The sequence below is a fragment of the Hirundo rustica genome, chromosome 6 (assembly GCF_015227805.2).
Source record: "Hirundo rustica isolate bHirRus1 chromosome 6, bHirRus1.pri.v3, whole genome shotgun sequence".
Lineage (NCBI taxonomy): Eukaryota > Metazoa > Chordata > Aves > Passeriformes > Hirundinidae > Hirundo > Hirundo rustica.
This window is the reverse complement of record NC_053455.1, coordinates 11,812,159-11,830,716: the sequence shown is the minus strand read 5'-3', so window position 1 is coordinate 11,830,716 and position 18,558 is coordinate 11,812,159. Positions and strand designations below refer to the sequence as shown.

General features: G+C 37.7%; 1 protein-coding gene across 1 annotated transcript in view; it reads left to right on the top strand.

The window, feature by feature from the left end:
* WDR25 (WD repeat domain 25) overlaps positions 1 to 17,883 on the top strand; it is a 60,792-nt gene extending 42,909 nt beyond the window's left edge. The window contains exons 4-7 of the mRNA XM_040068390.1: positions 602 to 732; positions 13,353 to 13,523; positions 15,790 to 15,930; positions 16,318 to 17,883. Of these exons, the coding sequence (XP_039924324.1) occupies positions 602 to 732; positions 13,353 to 13,523; positions 15,790 to 15,930; positions 16,318 to 16,539 (665 nt within the window). The 3' untranslated portion in view covers positions 16,540 to 17,883. The remainder of the gene's footprint in view (positions 1 to 601; positions 733 to 13,352; positions 13,524 to 15,789; positions 15,931 to 16,317) is intronic.
* The last annotated feature ends 675 nt before the right edge of the window (positions 17,884 to 18,558 follow it).

Genomic DNA, 18,558 nt, shown 5'->3' with positions numbered 1-18,558 from the left:
CAGGCAATCCAGTTGCTACTAACCACAGGATCCTGTGGAGATTAGTGCACACAATTAAAAGTTGGCAACAGTGTATTCATGGGAACAGCTCTTGCCTTCATATGTGGGTTTTCAAATTATTTCCTGCTTTCAAGATGAAGTTTCACTCCTACCTTCACAGAAAGTTAAATAAACAACTCAAAGAGTTGTAATACAGATCAGGACGTGGTATTTCTGTACAGACAATGTTTTGTTCTAGTTATTTTTGTCACACTGAAAAAAAAAAAACAAAAAACCCCCAAAAAACTGTAGGAAAACATTCAACCATTAGATCTGTAGATTTCTTCCTGTGTGCTGTCTGAACTGTGACCTCAGTGAGCTCCTTTCAGTAGGAGGCTCTCAGTGGTGCAGAGGCCCATGAGCAGGAACAATTTCAAGTGGATAGAAATTAGTGAGTAGTCTTGTATTTTCATTAAATTAGACTAGCCCCAAGATCGTTGAAATGTGTTGTTATAAGCGTGTTCGCTTTTAGCAACCTTGATGTTTCTGAAGCTAAGTTGAAATTAATAACATATTTCATTCTCTGCTCAAACTTTAATCTCCTCTTGTCGCTTGATTTTAGGGAAGCAGATACTTAGCAGCAAAACAGAATTTAGGATCAGTGCACTGAAGTTCCACCCTACAGAGTCAAATGTTTTCGTTTGTGGAGGGTTCAGCCCAGAAGTTAAAGCTTGGGATTTAAGGACTTCTAAGGTAAAGGAAATCCTTTTTCTCTCTCTCTTTCAGAGTGTTTCCTAGGTTGTGTGTGTGCTGTGTGTTACCAAGGTGCCAGATATACTTACTGGTCTTTCATTGAAATGTTATTCTGAAGTCTTTTGCATTTCTCACTGTGTTCCTATTTGTTGATACAAACCTCTGTAATGTATTTTAAGTGCTATGAAGAACACTGTACAGATTTTTTTATTATTATTATTTATTCTCTGTGGCTATAAGTAACATCTAGTTGAATTACACAAAGCCAATAGCTCACTTAAGGATTGTGAAAAACAAGGAAGCAAGCTCTTTAAGCTCTTCCATGTGGGTCAGAATGTGTATGCCTGTACCTTTTGTATAGAAGCCTGGAGCGACTTTTACATTCGTGAAGGGCCACAGAGGTGTGAAATGTCTCTGCTTTTATTTTATCATGAAGCACAAAGAACAATTTGCTCCCTGCTGCCATTCAGAGCTCAGTAAGACCAGAGCTGTACTCTGCCAGTGGAAGTGTAAGATAAGCAACATCCTCATGCACAGAACAGCTCAAAGAGAAGCAGGGTAGTAAGTAGTTCTTTGTTTTCCTTTGAATTTCTCTGTGGGTAGATCCTACTCATCATAGTTTGCCATCTGTCTGCTCTTGAGGATGGCAGAAGGGACCTGAAAAAGATAAGACAGCATAGCCACACCTTGTCTCTGTCTGTGATGTACTAAGAATAATAGATGAGAGATGTAGGGAAATGCGTTTCAGGTATGCGGGCTCTAAGGGGAGAGCTCTGAAATCATTGTGGGAGTTGCTCTGTTGAGGAAACAGAGTATTCTTGGGCAATTAACAATCAAGTTCCTGTGCTGCAGGTGCATTTGTCACTGATGTTTGAGGAAAGAATTTAATTGTGTAGGCTCTCTACCACATGAATAAGTTCTTAAAAGCAAAACATTAGTAAACACATATTGAGACTGCAACATCAAAGGCTACTCTGAAAATAAAATTACTGTGAGTTTCAGAGTTACAGTATGAAAACCTTTGTAAAAGTGGATAGGATTTATTGCATCCATCATACTTGTATGATGGCTAGTTTTCCTTCATAGAGATGTGGAGAGATTCTCAAAGCATTGTTCTGTGAAGGAAGAGGGTTCTGGTTTTAAATTGCAAAATATAAGTGCATATAAAAAATACCTATGTAACTTTTGAAAAAGGAAATTAGATTTTCTATTTTAACTCTTCCACCTGGCTGGGAACTGGAGAAGAAAGACTAATAGGAGTGTTTCTCCTGAAGAGCAGGATCAATGGTTTCATAGCATGGAAATGACATAGAGAATATAGATTTTCTTTCTTGAGATTCTCATAACAGTAGAACTTAACTGTGGGAAGGAGGTGCAGTCTGTAATTGAATATTTCAGTGTCCTTTTTAACATAGAGAACCCATTGTTTGTCATGGTATGCTGAACTGCCTTTAAAAGGTGCTTCAGGAACTAAATGGGTGTCATCTTTTTAAGGATTAAAGATTGTTGATTGTACTACAATCAAGGACCTCATTTGAGGTCCTTGATTGTAGTGCAGGAGAAGATGGCAGATGTAGGTGACAAAACGTTCTCTCAGAGATTTTCTGACTTGGCCTGATAATCTTTTCTGGAAATGATACTGTAGTTACACACAAAGTCAAGTGTTACAAAGCCAGAGACATTTTTTTTACCCCATGTCATTTCTTTATGATGGGTTTTGCGCCTGCGCATACCTTTGAGCGATAACCTCTGAGAATCTGTGAAGATGAATTTTCTATAGATTTGAAATCAATTGTGATTGATGAGCGTAGTCATGCCAAACTGGCAAGGCCTCCAGCTTGTGTGTGTCTAGAGTGCCCGTCTTTCCAGATGGAAGATGGTAACTGATTCTGTTCTACAGTAACAAATGGATGAAGTCACATGTTGCAAAAATATTCCTGTCTGGACGGTGCTTATGCTGTGTATGGTTGTGGAGGAATATGTTAGGAATTTTTCATAGGTGGTAGGACACAATCTCAAATATTGATAATGGAGAAGGCACTTCAGTTTCAAGGAAATAGAAGATTCATTTACAATGGATATTTACAATCCAAGTGCTTGAATATTTTTTTTTCAGCAATTCTGATACCAGTGATTTTTGATGACAAGATCTGAAGACTGTGTGAAATTGGCATTGACTCAAGTAGAGCTAAGGGGCTAGAGAAGAGATGTTAGTGATTGTGCTAGATAAATTAGTTCTGAGTTGTCTCCTGAGTCTGCTACTCTCCTGTTGTCAGTATCTCTGCCAATCCACAGTATTTTTGCTTTTACTTTGAAAGTGTTGTAGTGTCACCAAGACAAAAGGCTTGAAAAATGCTGTTCTTGGCCCTTTTTTACCCCTTGTGAATTGTCTGAGTTTCAGTAGCACTTTGCCTTGGCACCAGACAAGGTATCAAATAATATTATATTCCAAGCAATGATGACAATTAAATGTGTTTGTCTCTTAAAGCAGCTCCTTCTTTTTAGGCTTTAAATTCTGATGGTGCCTCAGTTTGACCACAGTTAAACTGTCAGTTGATATTTCTGGCAAACCTGATTGTAGTTCAGACCTGCATGAACATAGATTCAGAAAGCAATTCCTTCTGAAGAGGAGCAGGCATGGAACAGCACGTGACACAACCTGGACAGAGGCTGCAAAGCACCACAAGCATCACAGGCTGTGATTGCCAAATATTGCCAACCACCTCAGCCTGATGTTCCACAGAAGGTGCCTCCTACAGAAATACGTACATCCCTGTGGAATGGAGTTTGCTGTTTGGCTGTCTTGAAAAGTCTTCTCAGTGAAACTGTTCCTGAAAACTGGTGGGAGGAAAAGAAACATGTCCTTCTCCAGTGAGCAGTGTAGCTGCAACAGGGACAAGGCAAATAGAGAGGTGTAGCACACAGTTTACATGAGGCAGTAACGAGGAGCAGACAAAAGTTCCCGAGGTGGAGGTCTCACCTGTGCATCATTACTGCAAAATATTGTAGTTACATTTCAAACTCTCAGGCATAGAAGGAAGTGTTGGTTAGGCATGAATTATCAGTGTCATCAGTATGTCAGGTCTACCACTTCTTAGTTTGGGGGATTACAATGATTTTTCAGGTATTCCTGGTTTCAGTTTATATTGTTATCTTTATACATGTATCTTTTCCATCTTACACAGTTATAGCCATAGTTAAAACTTGATAGTGTCCTAGCCAATATTTTGAAATGTATCTTGTTCTAATAAGTGCAATTTTGACTCTTAACTGAAATAGATGTCTGAGGCTTCATGCCACTTTTGTTTCAATTTTGACACAAACAACTTTTCTATCTTTCAAGTTCTTTCATCCTAATTCATGACAAGATTTTCCTGTTTTGCCTGTTCTTTCAAGTGTGTTAACCTGTCATTCAGCTTGGAATGATATGTGGGTGAACAAATGATTCTTTTTGTTCCTATCATCATACTCCTGATAGCCTTTCAGGCTTTGTAGCATATTTTGTCAATAGAGAGAAAACCCTAAATCAGGCATCTGAATCTTGTTATTCATTGCACATTCAAAACTCAATTTCAGCATTTGGTGGTAATTCAATTTCAGGGGTCATTCTTTAGGATATACTCCTGTGTTTTAACAAGCTATTCTCTTTCACAACTTAAAATTAACTGTGAGGCAAAATGATAATTTTATCAGGAAATAAGGGGATTTTTCTTGGAAATTCAGAGGAAAACATTAAGCATAACAGAGAGAGAGAGTGAGAAATTGGAAAAATGTTGTCCAATTACACATACATGCAGGGGTTTAAATGAGCTGCTTTATGGCAGTGTGCCATCCATGCTTTCTGTTGATGGAAAATGACTAATTTAAAAAAAAATACTTAAAAATTATACTTTATAACTCTAAGAAAGTATTTTTAAAAATTAGTACTTCTGACCATGAATTTAGGAGCATTAGTTATTGATATTTATTAGTGATTTGAATGTGGTACAAAAACAGTTGGTTTGAGGCAGCCTCTCAGCTACTAAAACACTGAAAAAATTTAGGGGAACTAATAGCATCCCTGCTTTACACAATGCAAACCTTGCTGGCGTGTATAAATGAATCTTTTCAATTCAGTTTGACAGTTCATGGTGCAAGGGAAGTGAGCGAGTGGCTGCGTGGTACTTAGTTGTTGGCTGGGTTTAAACCACGACAGAAATGTGCAGGAAGACATTAATCAGAGAGGCAGACAAAAAAAAAAAAGGGGGAATGTTGAAAGATACTTATTGCTCTCCCTGTTCTGTTGAGCAAATAGGCAAAATACTTTCAAATGTAGCATTGGGTATTAGGCAAGACAAAGAATGAAAGAACAATAAAGGAGTTTAAATCTTTAAGATAAAGCTAAGCGACATACCTCAGGGAAATGAATGGATGGCGCAGCTTGTTAACTGCTCAGTGAAATGTAAAGTATACAGGCATCTCAAAATTACAGACACAAGTAATCAAAGCCTGAAAAAAAATAAAAGAGGCAGCTGAATAGCCTGTGGAGATTTATTATACTGGTATTTCTTTCTGTTTGTGTTAAACCTAGTTTTGTCTCTCTAGTAAAGAGATTATTCTGGAGATTTTATATTACTGTATAACAGATTGATTAAATTTATGAAAAAATGGAAGAATGTTTATAGAGATTCTATGAAAAGACCAGAAAACCTGGAAGAGAGCTGCTGTGCTTTAAAAAAAAAAAAAACAATCTGCAGTATTTACCAAGGAGGGAACATCATATTGAACAGCCCCCATGGGATCTTTGGACCTTGGAGCTGAACTTAGATAAACCCTGTAAAACCCTGTAAAAAGAATGTGCAATAACCCTGAGACCTTAAAGTAGTTATGTATTTTAGAAGTATTTCCTTTCTCTGAGCTGTGGAAAAATTTCTTAAGATGTTCAATTCAAGCCAGCACAGTCACCCTTCATTTTGGCTGATCTACATTAACTTTTCAGACAGGATACAATAGATATTCCTACCACTTATTCCACCTGAAATTTTAGTATTCCTTGAAATACCAAAGAGAACAAAAGGCTGAGACTTGTACTCTTTAACTCAGCAATAAGGACCATATTGTGTTCATTAAAGTAAATATGACTACTGATTTTTTTTTCTTTTTTTTTTTTTTTCCTTTTTAATTTAGGTTTCTAGGCTTACTCAGATGTACTATCAGAGAAAGACTACAACTGTAGCTGTCTAAAACTGATAATAATTTAAAGGAGCTGAAGTTAATTATTTGGTGAATGGTCAAACTGCATTGAAACCATGTATTTTCATGTATCAGCAAGGTTTGGGTAGTGTGGAGCAGAGATGCTCTTAGACCTGGTGAAAGGAGGTACAGCAGTCAAAGCCTACATCTGAATGTACTTGTTTAAAGCGTCTAAATGTATCCATTTAATTTTTTTTTTTCATATTTTATCTTTTATTTATATTCTGCTTTGATGAAACAATGTTTTGTAAGCATTCAGGTTCTTTATTGTGTCCATATAGAAATGTGAGGGACTTTAGAAGTGGAATCACTACCAACATTGTTTTGGACTCTGTTAAAAATAGAGGAATAATTTACTCAACTGTTGGATATAGTCTCTTTTTGATCTCTTGTCTGTTGAAGTTCACTTGTCCAGTGTCACAAGCTAGTGAGGTTTGTTGGATCTTTGGCAAGTGCTATTTTATGATCACAGTCAGAACAGCAAGTCCTGATGAAACACCACAGAGTAATCTGGAGAGGGAATAAGAGGAAGGTGACAGGGCTGTGGCTCTGGTGCTAAAACTTTATTTGAAGCTCTTAGACCTTCATAAATGCAAGTCCATTGATAAGGTTAAACAAGGAGGGAAAGAGAGGAAGGGCATCAGGTAGAGGAGACCCAGTAAAATATGACTGGACAGCCACAGAACGGACTTTGAAGAAAAGATTTAGCTACAGATAGAGAAACAAAAGACATTTAACAAATTATACTATATAAGGGAAGGTTGATTGTGTGAAATTTGCTTGATGTCACTTTATGATGTTGGACTTTGATAGAGCAATAAGAGAAGCTGGGGAAGGAGGGAATTAACCTAGGTACTCTATAATAAGAAAACTGGCCAAAAGGAGTGTTTCAAGAAAGGAAACTGGCTGAGAGGAATTTAATGAAGTGCTTCAGGCATGACACTAAATGGAGACAAAATTTGTTGTTTTAGTTTTGGAAAGTGTTTGTTAGAGAAAGTCTTGTGCTAGCACAATCAATAAAAAAAGCAATAGAATATTATGCAGGAAAAATAGCAGCAACTTACTGGAAACTGAAAGAGTGCAAAGAAATAGAAAGGTTCAGCCATTTGGGATTAATCATAAAATTTTGTCATGGAAAATTTGAAAAGAGATTAGTATAAAGTCAAGGCAAATTGAAAGAAAACATAGATTTTTGAAGATTTACACATAATTAACCATTTTTAAAATTGAGATCTTATAAGATATAGAACAAAATAACTAGAAACGGTAGAAGGTCCTATTTCATGCTTTTAAAATAAGTCTTGAAATGAACTGTAACATTTTTATTGACAACAGAGTTCAGGGCAGAGGAATAACATGTTTTTTTTCTCCTCTCATCTTTGTTTATTACTCCGAACCTTACTTAGCTACAAAATTACAAGTATCACCTACAAATTTATGCTTAAAAAGAAAAAAAAAATTAAAGAGATGCTTTTTGTGTTGGTGAGCTATTTCTCCATACTTGAGTTTATAAAGAAATCAGCCCAAGCTGTTAAAGCACAGTTAAAAAAATTAATAGGTGCAAATGCACTGCATTTGTTTCCTTGGAAACATTCTATTGCAGTTTCTTTCAGATGAGATGCAGTCATTTTAAGTAGCATGTATTTAGGAGACCCTAATGAATTAGTCTCTGGATAGCATATAAATATGAAAAAAGGCTGTAGAAACTGGTGGAGCTACTTGCACTTCTGGTTTCTATAGAAACAGCCAATACACTGTCGGGTACTGGTGGTATTAGGAGGAACAAGGTAATTAAAATAAGATGATTTATGCAGAGCTTTAGAAAACTCAAGCTATTCTTCTCAGAGAAATCCTTCCTGAATCCATGGACAAAAGTTCAAAGAAATATAGTAGGGGTGTATTTGCACTTGCATAATGGCATTTGATTTTAAATGTTAACATTCAGGGGTCTTTTCTGAGTGTGACGGTACGCGTTATGAGTCTGTGGCACAGAGGTGAGCAGTCTGCCATGTTTATTTGCGAGCCACATATGGTGGCATTGCAGATGAAAATCCTACACCTGCCTGTGGACAATCACTCCTGTGCTCCCAGAGGGACTGAAACAAGCCAGGAACAAAATACTCCTTCTTTTGGAGTGGGAGTGCTCAGGTGAGAAGCTGTCAGGGAATGGCTGTTTCAGTTTCAGCCCAGTTCTAGACACATTTTACACCCCCAGCAGTGACCAATGTACTTCTGAAGAACAAGAATAGCAAAGCACAGCAATCATCTTTATCACAATTCCCAGCAATGGTTACCTAGGCCTCTCTAACTTAGAGTTTGGGGGTTTCCTGCCTCTTTGTCTTTCTTGGATCACTTTGGGTTTTCACACTTTGGAATTGGTTGTGCTTGATTTTTTTACATCTGCAACTTCCTTTAGCAAGGAATTCAGTTTAAATATGTAGTGTTTAAGAAGCATCTCATTCTGTGTGTATTGAAGCTGCCTTCTGCTCATTTGCAATCTGAAGTCTTGTAATGGAGGAAACCACTCGCTTTCTCCACGCTGCTCAGACTTTATTTCAAATTCTTTCAGAATCCCCTCAGTCATCTCATTTCTGTAGTAAGAATTCCTTGGTTTTGTATTAAAAACTTTGTGTGAGTTCCTCACAGAAAAGCCATTCTTATCTTTCCTATATGTGGATTTCACTTCTTATCCTATTTGAGATGGGGAGATAATTTTAAATAAAAAAAGTCTGATGGGAAAATATATTTTTTCTTATAAATGGTTGATGATTTCCATCACAAGATTCTTGTGCCTTTTCAAGTGATCTAAAATTGATTTTAAAAAAAGCCAATGTACATTGTTCATATCTGAAGTCTTAGAGATCAATACCAGATTAAGGTTAACCACTTCTTCATTTTAAAAAGTCTTTCGTTCCTTTTAATTATTCTCAAGATCCATTGATAATCTTGAGCTGTATCTCTGAAAACAGAGCAGTTACAAACAGGAAAAAAATTAAATACTAAAGAAAAAGAGGTTTTTTTAACTGCATGAAGAGAAATACAATAGATTGACACAAATGGTTTGCACTAAAATAGATAAAACCCCTTATATTTTGTGGGGAAACAAAAAAAAAAAAAAGCTTTTCTTTAAGTTAAAATGTACTTTTTGTTACCATTAATGGTGTAGTACTGCTTCACAGAGGAAATTTAATCAGTTCCCCATTGAACTAATTACCCAGCATGTCAGTAGGAAGAGGCAGGTCCGTGCCAAATCACACAATTTAAAAAGGTAGGACAAGAAGCGAAAGAAGAAATACGCCACATTTTACAGGTTGGAAGCCATGGATCTGACTGATTAAGGGGGTTTTTTTGTGACCAGCCATGTTGCCTGTAGTCGTATTAGATTTGATTTGAGACCTCCTCTCCTGATGGGCCAGGACTATAAAAGCACATTTCTTTCTCATCACTACCATAAACTTTGAGGTGCTTTTTGTAAAGTGCATTGCACACAGCATACAAGTGACCAGCACAGGGTTGGGGCAAAGAGCAGCTCGTGTGGAGGCTTTGAGATTTCTTGACAAACAAAATACCGGTATGTGCTTAATGCAGAGAAGTATTATAGAACACCCATCTGAAATACATGCCTTGAATCCAGCATCACAGCTTGCTTTCCATATCACCAGAATCATAAGAATCTGTTTGAAACTGATTTAATTTGCTTAAATTACCTTTCTTTTTGAATTCCTGCAGCCATGAACTCCTGCCTTATTGAAGAAGCTTTGTTATTATGTTGTGTTGACACCAGAAACGATTAGGCCTTCCTTTGAAATTAATTCTTTTATGTCCATAAAATTCTTAGATTGAAGAAGTGAACTGTGGTTTTCCGGTGCTGGTGGGTGATAAATCTGCAAGTAGGAAAAGAGCAGAAGCTGTTATTAACAAACTGAAGCCAGCAGGGTAGGCAAACTGAACTGGTGCTTTCCCCAGAAAAGTTCCTCAGGCATGTCATGAATTAATTGCCTAAGGTAGAACAAAGCAGGTTTAATTATGAGTATTTTCCTGAGCAGGGATGTTGCAATTAGTTATTTTTGAAAGCTGTCTTTATGGGGCAATTGAAATACTATGTATATCAAGTTCCCAGCTGCTATTCAAAGTGTTAATTTACTGTTCTTTAAGTCAGTTCCTTCTGTATGGTTTGAAGATAAAACAGCCTGGCTTTTCTGAGGTAATTATCAAACATATAGAAAAAGAAGGTCTTTTGTACTAATTTGGATAGACAGTTCCCTGTTGCAAAGCTCGGGTACACAGGTAATTTGGTTAAATATCCTATTAAATAAGAGACAAACAAATATTATTTAATGATTACTGGTGAAAATGTTTAAATTGATAGTGGCAGTTCTTGTAAGAGCCCAACGGGTTTTCAGCAAACATTTAAAGTATTTGCACATTACCAACTTCACAGTATATTCTTTTTCCTTGCCAGGAGATGTCTGTTGCTCCAAAAATTGTTAAAAGCAAGGCCAAAACCTAAATAAACCCTTTACAATGCTGGACACAACATATGGATAGACATGTACCCACATTTCACAAGCTTGGGGTTTTTTTTAGATGATGAAGATCTAAACAGTATATCTGTGATTTTCATCTTTAAAATAAGAAAATATTAGAAATCCCTACCATGAATATCCGTTTGGAAGTTTGTTGTCATTTATTGCTCTATTTTGTTGTTCTTCATTTCTCAGCACTAACTGGCCTTTGTTTCTGGCTCTTTGTTCCTATTCCTACACTTGTGCTGCTCCATGCTCTTGCTCCTGCTGACTCTCTGGCTGGGATTTGTCACTTCTCAGAAGGTGCCTGCTGCTAAGTAGCTGCCTCCTCAGTCTGTTGGGGTGGTTCTGCCTTTTGTGTCCACTTCCCTCAATTTAGCTTCATTCTTCTCCTGCAGTTCCTACAGCTGTCAGGTTTCTGTATGGTTTTCCATTTCTCATTCCAGCCAGCTATTATATTTTGTGGGGGTTTTTTTCAGTTTTGGGTTTAATTTTTCATTTTTGCTCCTACAAAATAGCTTCATTTTCTACTTTACTAATGAACTATAGACTTCCTTTTATAACTCTGTGAAGAAATATGCATGGTGATTTCTCCATAGAGAAAGTGGAGGCCATAAATATGGAAATATCCCTTTCGGCTTTACAAAGTTTAATTGCTTTGTATATTATGCAGATTCTGAGACTGTAAAATCTGATGAGAGCAAGTAACACATTTGTATATTCACTGTCTTAAAAAAGCAGGCAGATTGCTGAGAAATGTGCAAGTTTTTGAGTGTGCAGGTTTACATCTTGTTGCTTTTATTATACGGTGTGTAGGGTGCTTGCATGGCTAAGGTTCTTCACCAGATGCAAACATGATGTGTCTAAACTGTGTATTTCACAAAATCTGTGAAAAGCAACTGGAGCAGCTGCTGCTGCCATCCTTCTACATGCTGAGATCACAGGAAGCTGAGCTGGAAGGGACCTCAGGACATCCACAAGTAGACCACCACCCTAAAGCAGGATGAGCTTTCTGAACATTTTCCCAACAGTCATAGATTTTTGAGTTTGAGGCAAGAAATCAAGAAGTTCTCATGCTGTGTTTGGTACAGGAAATGGTCTTTCTTTTATTGGTGAAAGAGTAGAACAGGGGTATTATTAAGGATATTTCACTGTGACACCTGAAAACTGTTTGGTGGTTATTAAAAAAAAGATGTATCTGCAAATGGTCTGGGCCCTGAAGTCAGTAGTCACTAGGTATATAAAGGGTATCAGGTAGGCACTGAAATGCCTCACAAAGTTGGGAGTCATGTCAGGATAATGCTTCAAGCACTTTCTCCACTCTAGCAGTTTTCTAGTGACATTAGAAGAGGGACTAACCTCTGAGTACCCCTTGGAAGTGCAGCCAGCTATGTTTTCAGCTGTGTTGGAGAGAGAGATTCAGATATTAATAACTAGGAGTCTTCCCATGTCCTAGTTTCAAGGATCACCATATTCAGAGAGATGGTTTGCTTTGATCTGGCCACTTGCCTTGAAGTTTCTCTTCACTGGAGGCAAATCAGAGAAAAAAGAAAGCAAAAGTATTGATTTGCAAAATTCAAATTAGACAACATAGATACAGAATTTCATGAAGAAAGAGAGAAAGAAAGGAAATTCAAATTGTTCATGTGTTCCTTAGAACAATTAAAAATATCTCTTACTTTTTAAGATTCAGCTTACAGGCTGTTAAAATATTCAGGATCCTGTGGCTGATACCTATTTCTGCATGGATCTAACCCACTTTTTGTGTACAATCAGTGTCTCCCCAGGTGTAACTTGTACCCATTACTTCTCCTCTTTTCCACATAACTCATTGTAAGAAGGGAGTTTCCACCATCTTTGTAGCCACCCTTTAAATCCGGAACTTGGTCTCCCCTAACCGTTTTTTTTTTCTCAAGCTGAGCAAGCCTATTTCTCTATCTTTCCTTATTTAGCAGCTTCCCTGTCTTTTGAGCATCTTTGCTGCCCTTCTCTGGTCCCTCTTCAGCCTCTCCCCGTGTCTTTTGTATAGCGTGGCCAAAACTAAACACAGTGTTCCGGGCGTGACTTGAAAAGGTCTGACAAGAGTGGGACAATGACAATCTCTGCTGGTGATGCCCTTGTTGATGTCCCCCAGCACCCAGCTGGATTTCTATGCTGCAGCTGCATGCTGTCCACTCGTGTTGAGCTTGTTGTCCATGAAGATCCTCAGGTCCCTTTCACTTTCCGGGCACACAGCTCTGCTCCTGGTGGTTGTTCCCAGGCTCTGTGTGTTGGTATGCAGCCCCCCGAGGTGCTTGGTCTGCTGGCTTTCCTCTTGGGAGGCAGCTAAGGAGCATTTATTACGGCCCTGGTTGGCTGGCTTGTCCCCAGCTGGTTGCAATGATGTGTTTAGTGTTGCCACTTTGGACGCCCCAAACTCCCTGAGTCCTTCATTTTAAAGCCCAGCTCACTGAGTGGCACAGCTTGCTGCCAAGGATTCTTTTGCCTCTCCTAGGGAATCTAGAAGAGTTCATTATATTGATGGGAGTTTGTGTAGACCCAGCTTCACATTGTGTTGTCTGAAGCTTTTTCTGGATCTTACTGTAAGTCCTTGGTAATTTACAGCAGACTCTTATGTATATGTAAATATAATATATAAATTGTACAAACCAATGCTTTTTAAAATATATTTTTTTCTGTAAATTGGTTCTTTACATACATGACCAAGCTATTTAAAGCACTAATATGTCAACATTTTGAGTTACCTTTTGATGTCTAAAAATAATACATAATTTAATGGAGATAATTATTAACAGGAAGAGGGAAAACGTAGCTTAACAGGTTCTAATCTGTCAAAAAATAACAAACTCTTTTGTTCACTAGGTGTTGAGGGTGTACAAAGCTGCAGTACAACAGACTTTGGACATACTCTTCCTCCCTGAAGGAAGAGAATTTCTTACAAGCACAGATGCAGTAAGCCGAGACTCAGCTGATCGCACCATCATTGCGTGGGACTTCCAAAGTGCTGCAAAAATCTCCAATCAGATTTTTCATGTAAGATTAACAACTACTGTTGTTCCGGTCATGATTTAATATTTCATACTTGTCAGTGTGGTAAAAAAAAAAGTATTTGATTTTCAATAAGGTCTTGTGATGTATAAGATGCCTTTCATGTAAGTTGATGACTTTCTTTGTTTTTATACATAACACTTAATTGTTATTTAAAAATAACCTTGAAGACTGAGAGGTCTCCTTATGTTCACAATATTTACATTTCAGTGCTAATTCATTGACATCTAGGCTATATTTAGGCAAGGACTCTGCAGTGTCATTGTGGTTTGCCAGTGGTGCATGGCAGTAGCTGCTATAGTGCAATGTTTCTTTTACCACACTTTTTCATACATTTTTCATCAGCTGCAATGAGGGCTATTGACAAATTGAGTTTAATATTCACATAGTAATAGCAACCTGATACGTGCATTTAGATACCTAATACAGAATAATCACAGAGGCAAAATTTGCATTTATCAGTGCAGGTGCAGTATTTCTCAGACATCTAACCACTAAATTGTCTAGAAAGGCTGGCAGCTTCAAAGGAGATTACCAAGACAGTTAATAGAAAATTTCAACTCTCTTGGTCTTTTTTGAAAACCCAAGTCTAATATCCTATGTAATATAATATGATTGGATTGTACATAGATATCTTTTGGCTGAAATGAACAGTACCCTGCTGACAAGAACACATAGTTGATGATTACGTGGGATTGTTTCGTGTTTAATTTCCAGAATTGTGTCTTTGTACAATATTGGACCTATCAATACCTTGGATAGACAATGGATAGACAGGAAAAAATAAATAACTGCGAATATATAAATTACAGACCAGAAAGGTTCAGCACCCAGGAGTAACAAACAAACATGACTACAGCATCTCTGAAATGGACTTTCCACTCCCACTTCGCCCGGCTTTTCTGCACGGTGAATAAACAAAATGTGGTGATGACTTTGCAAACTCTGCTTCACTTTTCTGAATTTCACCTTTGAAACCTTTGAGGTGGAAGTGAACCCCTCAGCTCTCCAAACAGATTAAATCCCAACAGGACTTGATCTATTGCTTGTCTGCATTAACAAATGAACAGTTAACAGCTCTGTGATAACCCATTACTACAACATACCCAGCCTGACAGCATCGTGCTCCTGCAGATTATGTTGTGCTTTCTGGTCCCATACTTCCAGACCCAGTTTCTCTGCAGAAACACTCAGTTGCGCTGTGCCCAGTACTTTACAGTACCCAGAACTTCCCTCCCAGTCCTTCACTTCCCAATCACAGAACAAAACCGATCTGAAGTTCCTCCTACTCTACCACACAGCCCATGGTGTACTGTGGTCACTGTCATCCTGGTGTTCTTCACATGCAGATGGATCCTACAGCCAAAGCTCTCATGTCATCAAAACTCAGCACTCTGTCTTTAGGTTAGGCTGAAACTGGAAGAGGTTTGGGTCTGGTGGAAGCCTTGTGAGAGCAGTTAATTTCTGAGGGAGTCGCCATGCAGTTTTGGAAGTAATCTTAATTCAGTCTTAAATAGGAACTGTGCAGTAAAGCCAAGCCTTACTAATTACTGCATATATTTATGGGTTTGCAGCCAGCAGAAGCCCACATCACTGTCGTAAGGAGGCTAATAATGATCCTTTCTTCTTCTTCTTCTTCTTCTTCTTCTTTCTTTCTTTCTTCTTTCTTCTTCTTCTTCTTCTTCTTCTTCTTCTTCTTCTTCTTCTTCCTTTCTTCTTTCTTCTTTCTTCTTCTTCTTCTTCTTCTTCTTCTTCTTCTTCTTCATAAGAGTGGGATGGGGAAAGGTGTCTGTTTCAATAAGATGTTTTCTGTTCCTATCAGTCTGTCCAGAACTGGAAGGATGGAGAATTTGAGAACTGTACAAAGTAGCATGGAAAGCACAGTATGTCGGTGGAGGAGGGGATATGGGAGAACATTCACTTTCACATTCAAACTTTGGGTTTCCTCGAGCCGGAGGAGGATGATGGAAAATCATCTGGTTGGAGTTACCTTTCTGCAGCTGTTCTGCAGTATAATTATAGTTCAGAGAGATAGGGGATTTTGGTAAATATCTAGGAAAACAGGGTAGAGGTTTGATTTAGCATTTGTCCTGATGTAAAGCTTCCGTAGTTTGTAGTGAGTTAAGTATCTTTATATAATGTATATATGGAGATGACTTGTCCTTATCTTGTCCTTCATGGGCTCTCAAATAAGTCAGTCATTTGAACTGATCTTCTGTTTGATACAACAAAACTTCCTTTAAATTTTTAGGAGCGCTACACTTGCCCAAGTCTGACCCTGCACCCAAAGGAGTCTGTGTTTGTTGCTCAGACCAACGGGAACTACATGGCTTTGTTTTCTGCCCAGCGACCCTACCGAATCAACAAAAAGAAAAGATACGAAGGACACAAGGTATCCTTCCACCAGGAACTCAGTATCTGGGTTTAAAAGTTCATCTATCTGATAGCAAAGCATCTTTGCTTTTTAATATATCTGCTAATAACATTTTATTATAAATCAGTGATGGATATTAATTGGCTTCATTTGCTTTCCCATGTGCCAGTCTATTTTGAATCATGTGCACTCTTAAGAAAATAGTTATTAGAAGACTTTATGAATGCTTCATGTCTTGATTAAATAAGTTTTTGATATAGCTGTGTCTTGATAAAGACCTGGAGAAATCTTTAGTATATATACTAATTTAAAGATATGCGGGTTCTGTACTATATTAAATTTCAGTATACCACAATGAGCTTTTCTAATCAGCATCAAGAATTACTGTGTTTTTGTTTTTCACAGGTGGAAGGATTTGCAGTGGGCTGTGAATTTTCTCCAGATGGAACACTTCTGGTGACAGGAAGTTCAGATGGCAAAGTGTTTTTCTACAACTATCATACTTCGAGGATTATTCGCACTTTGTCTGCACATAAAGAAGCTTGTGTGAGTGCAATATTTCACCCAGTCTTGCCATCACTTCTTGCAACATGTGACTGGGCTGGAGAAATCAAGATCTGGCAATAACAAGCAGAGTTACTTTTTAGGATGTCTCTCTCCTGTTAGTCTGTCAGAGGCTTAGGAAATAAGCTGGAGTATGGAATGTGAAATTCTGTTGGGATGTGTTGTAAGCAGGAGAGAGACTGTTGTCTTTTCTTCTATGACCTCTATGTTTATGTTTTCATAATGCAGTTCAGATAGTTTTGTGGTTAGCTGTTGAGCAAAGAAGTGGTCCTACTCCCTCCCTCAACCCCGGAGACATTTTTTGACACTTTTGTCTCAATCTTCTGGTGCTCATCCAGTCCCATTCTGCTTTGAGCGAGCGCGTAAATTTAAGAAAATTATTGCTCTTTTTATGCAACTTTTCAATGCAGCTTTCTTAGACCAGGGTTTATCATAGAATCATAGAATCATTTAGGTTGGAAAAGACCTTTAAAATCATTGAGTCCAAGCTTTAACCCAGTTCAGCCAAGTCCACCACTAAACCATGTCTCATAGTGCCACATCTGCAAATCTTTTAAATATCTCCAAGGATGGTGACTCCACCACTTCCTTCCACTGGGCAGCCTGTTCCAGTGCCTCACAACCCTTTGGCTGAAGTTTTTTTCTATTACCCAATCTAAACCTCCTCTCTCACAATGTGAAACTGTTTCCTCTTGTCCTCCCCAAAAGCTGTGGACATACTATTTAACAGAAGATGATTTTCATATCAGTTCATATCTGTTTCATTTTCCTGAGATTTTTTTTCCATTTTTTTGAACTAGTTTAGCTCCCTGACCTGATCACTGGAGGGTTAGAGAGGCGATACTGTAGTTCAAGGCAGAACAGCTTCTATACACAAGAAGGGGGAAGGTCACAGGGGAGGCGGAACTGCTTCTTCTGATAATGGGTAGCTCAACTTACTGTAAAATGCCTTCTGAGAGTTCCAGGGAAAGGCGTGACAGAAAGCTTCAAGTCAGTACATTTGTGGTTTTGAAATCCTGATGTTTAAACTTGAGCTTTAAACTTACTTTTATGACTGTATAAAAACAAAATGAAACTATGTATAAATATTTTTAAGGAAAAAAATAAACATTTTTTTAAATACATGCTATCTCTGTTTACTACTTTACTCCTATTATCCTCGACAAATTAGTACACAAGCCTATAGTGGAATCGATGCTTGGGGGGTGAAAACAATTAATGTCTTACACTAATTTATTGCACACATATGCATTTCTCCACAGTTCATGTTTGGACACAGAAAATTATTATCGTGCTGTTCAGTGCAGGGGAGGTTCTTTGGCACTCGGACAGGAGCTGAGCTATTCTTCAGCAAATATAAAACTCATTAGGCCATTAATATTTTCATATATAGTGTATTTAGATACATAGAGGTTGTTTATAAATGTGTTTTAAATTTGTGTTCCCTGCACTTGTATTGGTTGGTTGTATAAAGTATTTTATTTGCATGTGTGTGTATATATATGAAAAATATATCTATGCATCACATAAACCATATGTCTTCCTAACCATGACTCCATATAAACATGTGTTATCTTGTAGTGAGTGCTGTAAACTTGTCTTATCTTTGGTCTGGTTAGTCTGTAAAGGTGTTTTAACATACGCAGGATAATTGTGCTGAGTAAATTGTCTTTGTCATGGAATCCAGAAACCACGTATAGTAGCAGCTTTTCCTCTGTGGCATCTTTTTATTCTGATTTTTCATATTGGCACATATTCAAGGGGTCTCTATCCACTTTTTGCATGCTCAGTAAAAAAAAAAAAAAAGCTTTTTCGGAGAAAAATTTTCAGAACACCCTTGTGAACATCAGATTTAAATTAATTAATGAGAATAATATATCCCATTGGTTTGTGGTTTATGTTCCTTATTGCATGTAGTAAGAAAAAAGCCTGTACCAAGCCTGTGGGTTCGGTTACATTGTTTGAAGTCTGGACCAAGATAGTGTGGCTGCATGGTTTTCATCACGTTTTCAACAGCTTTGATGGGTTTTAACATGGGGCATTACATTTAAGCTAATCTTGCAATGAAAAAGCAACTTTTTT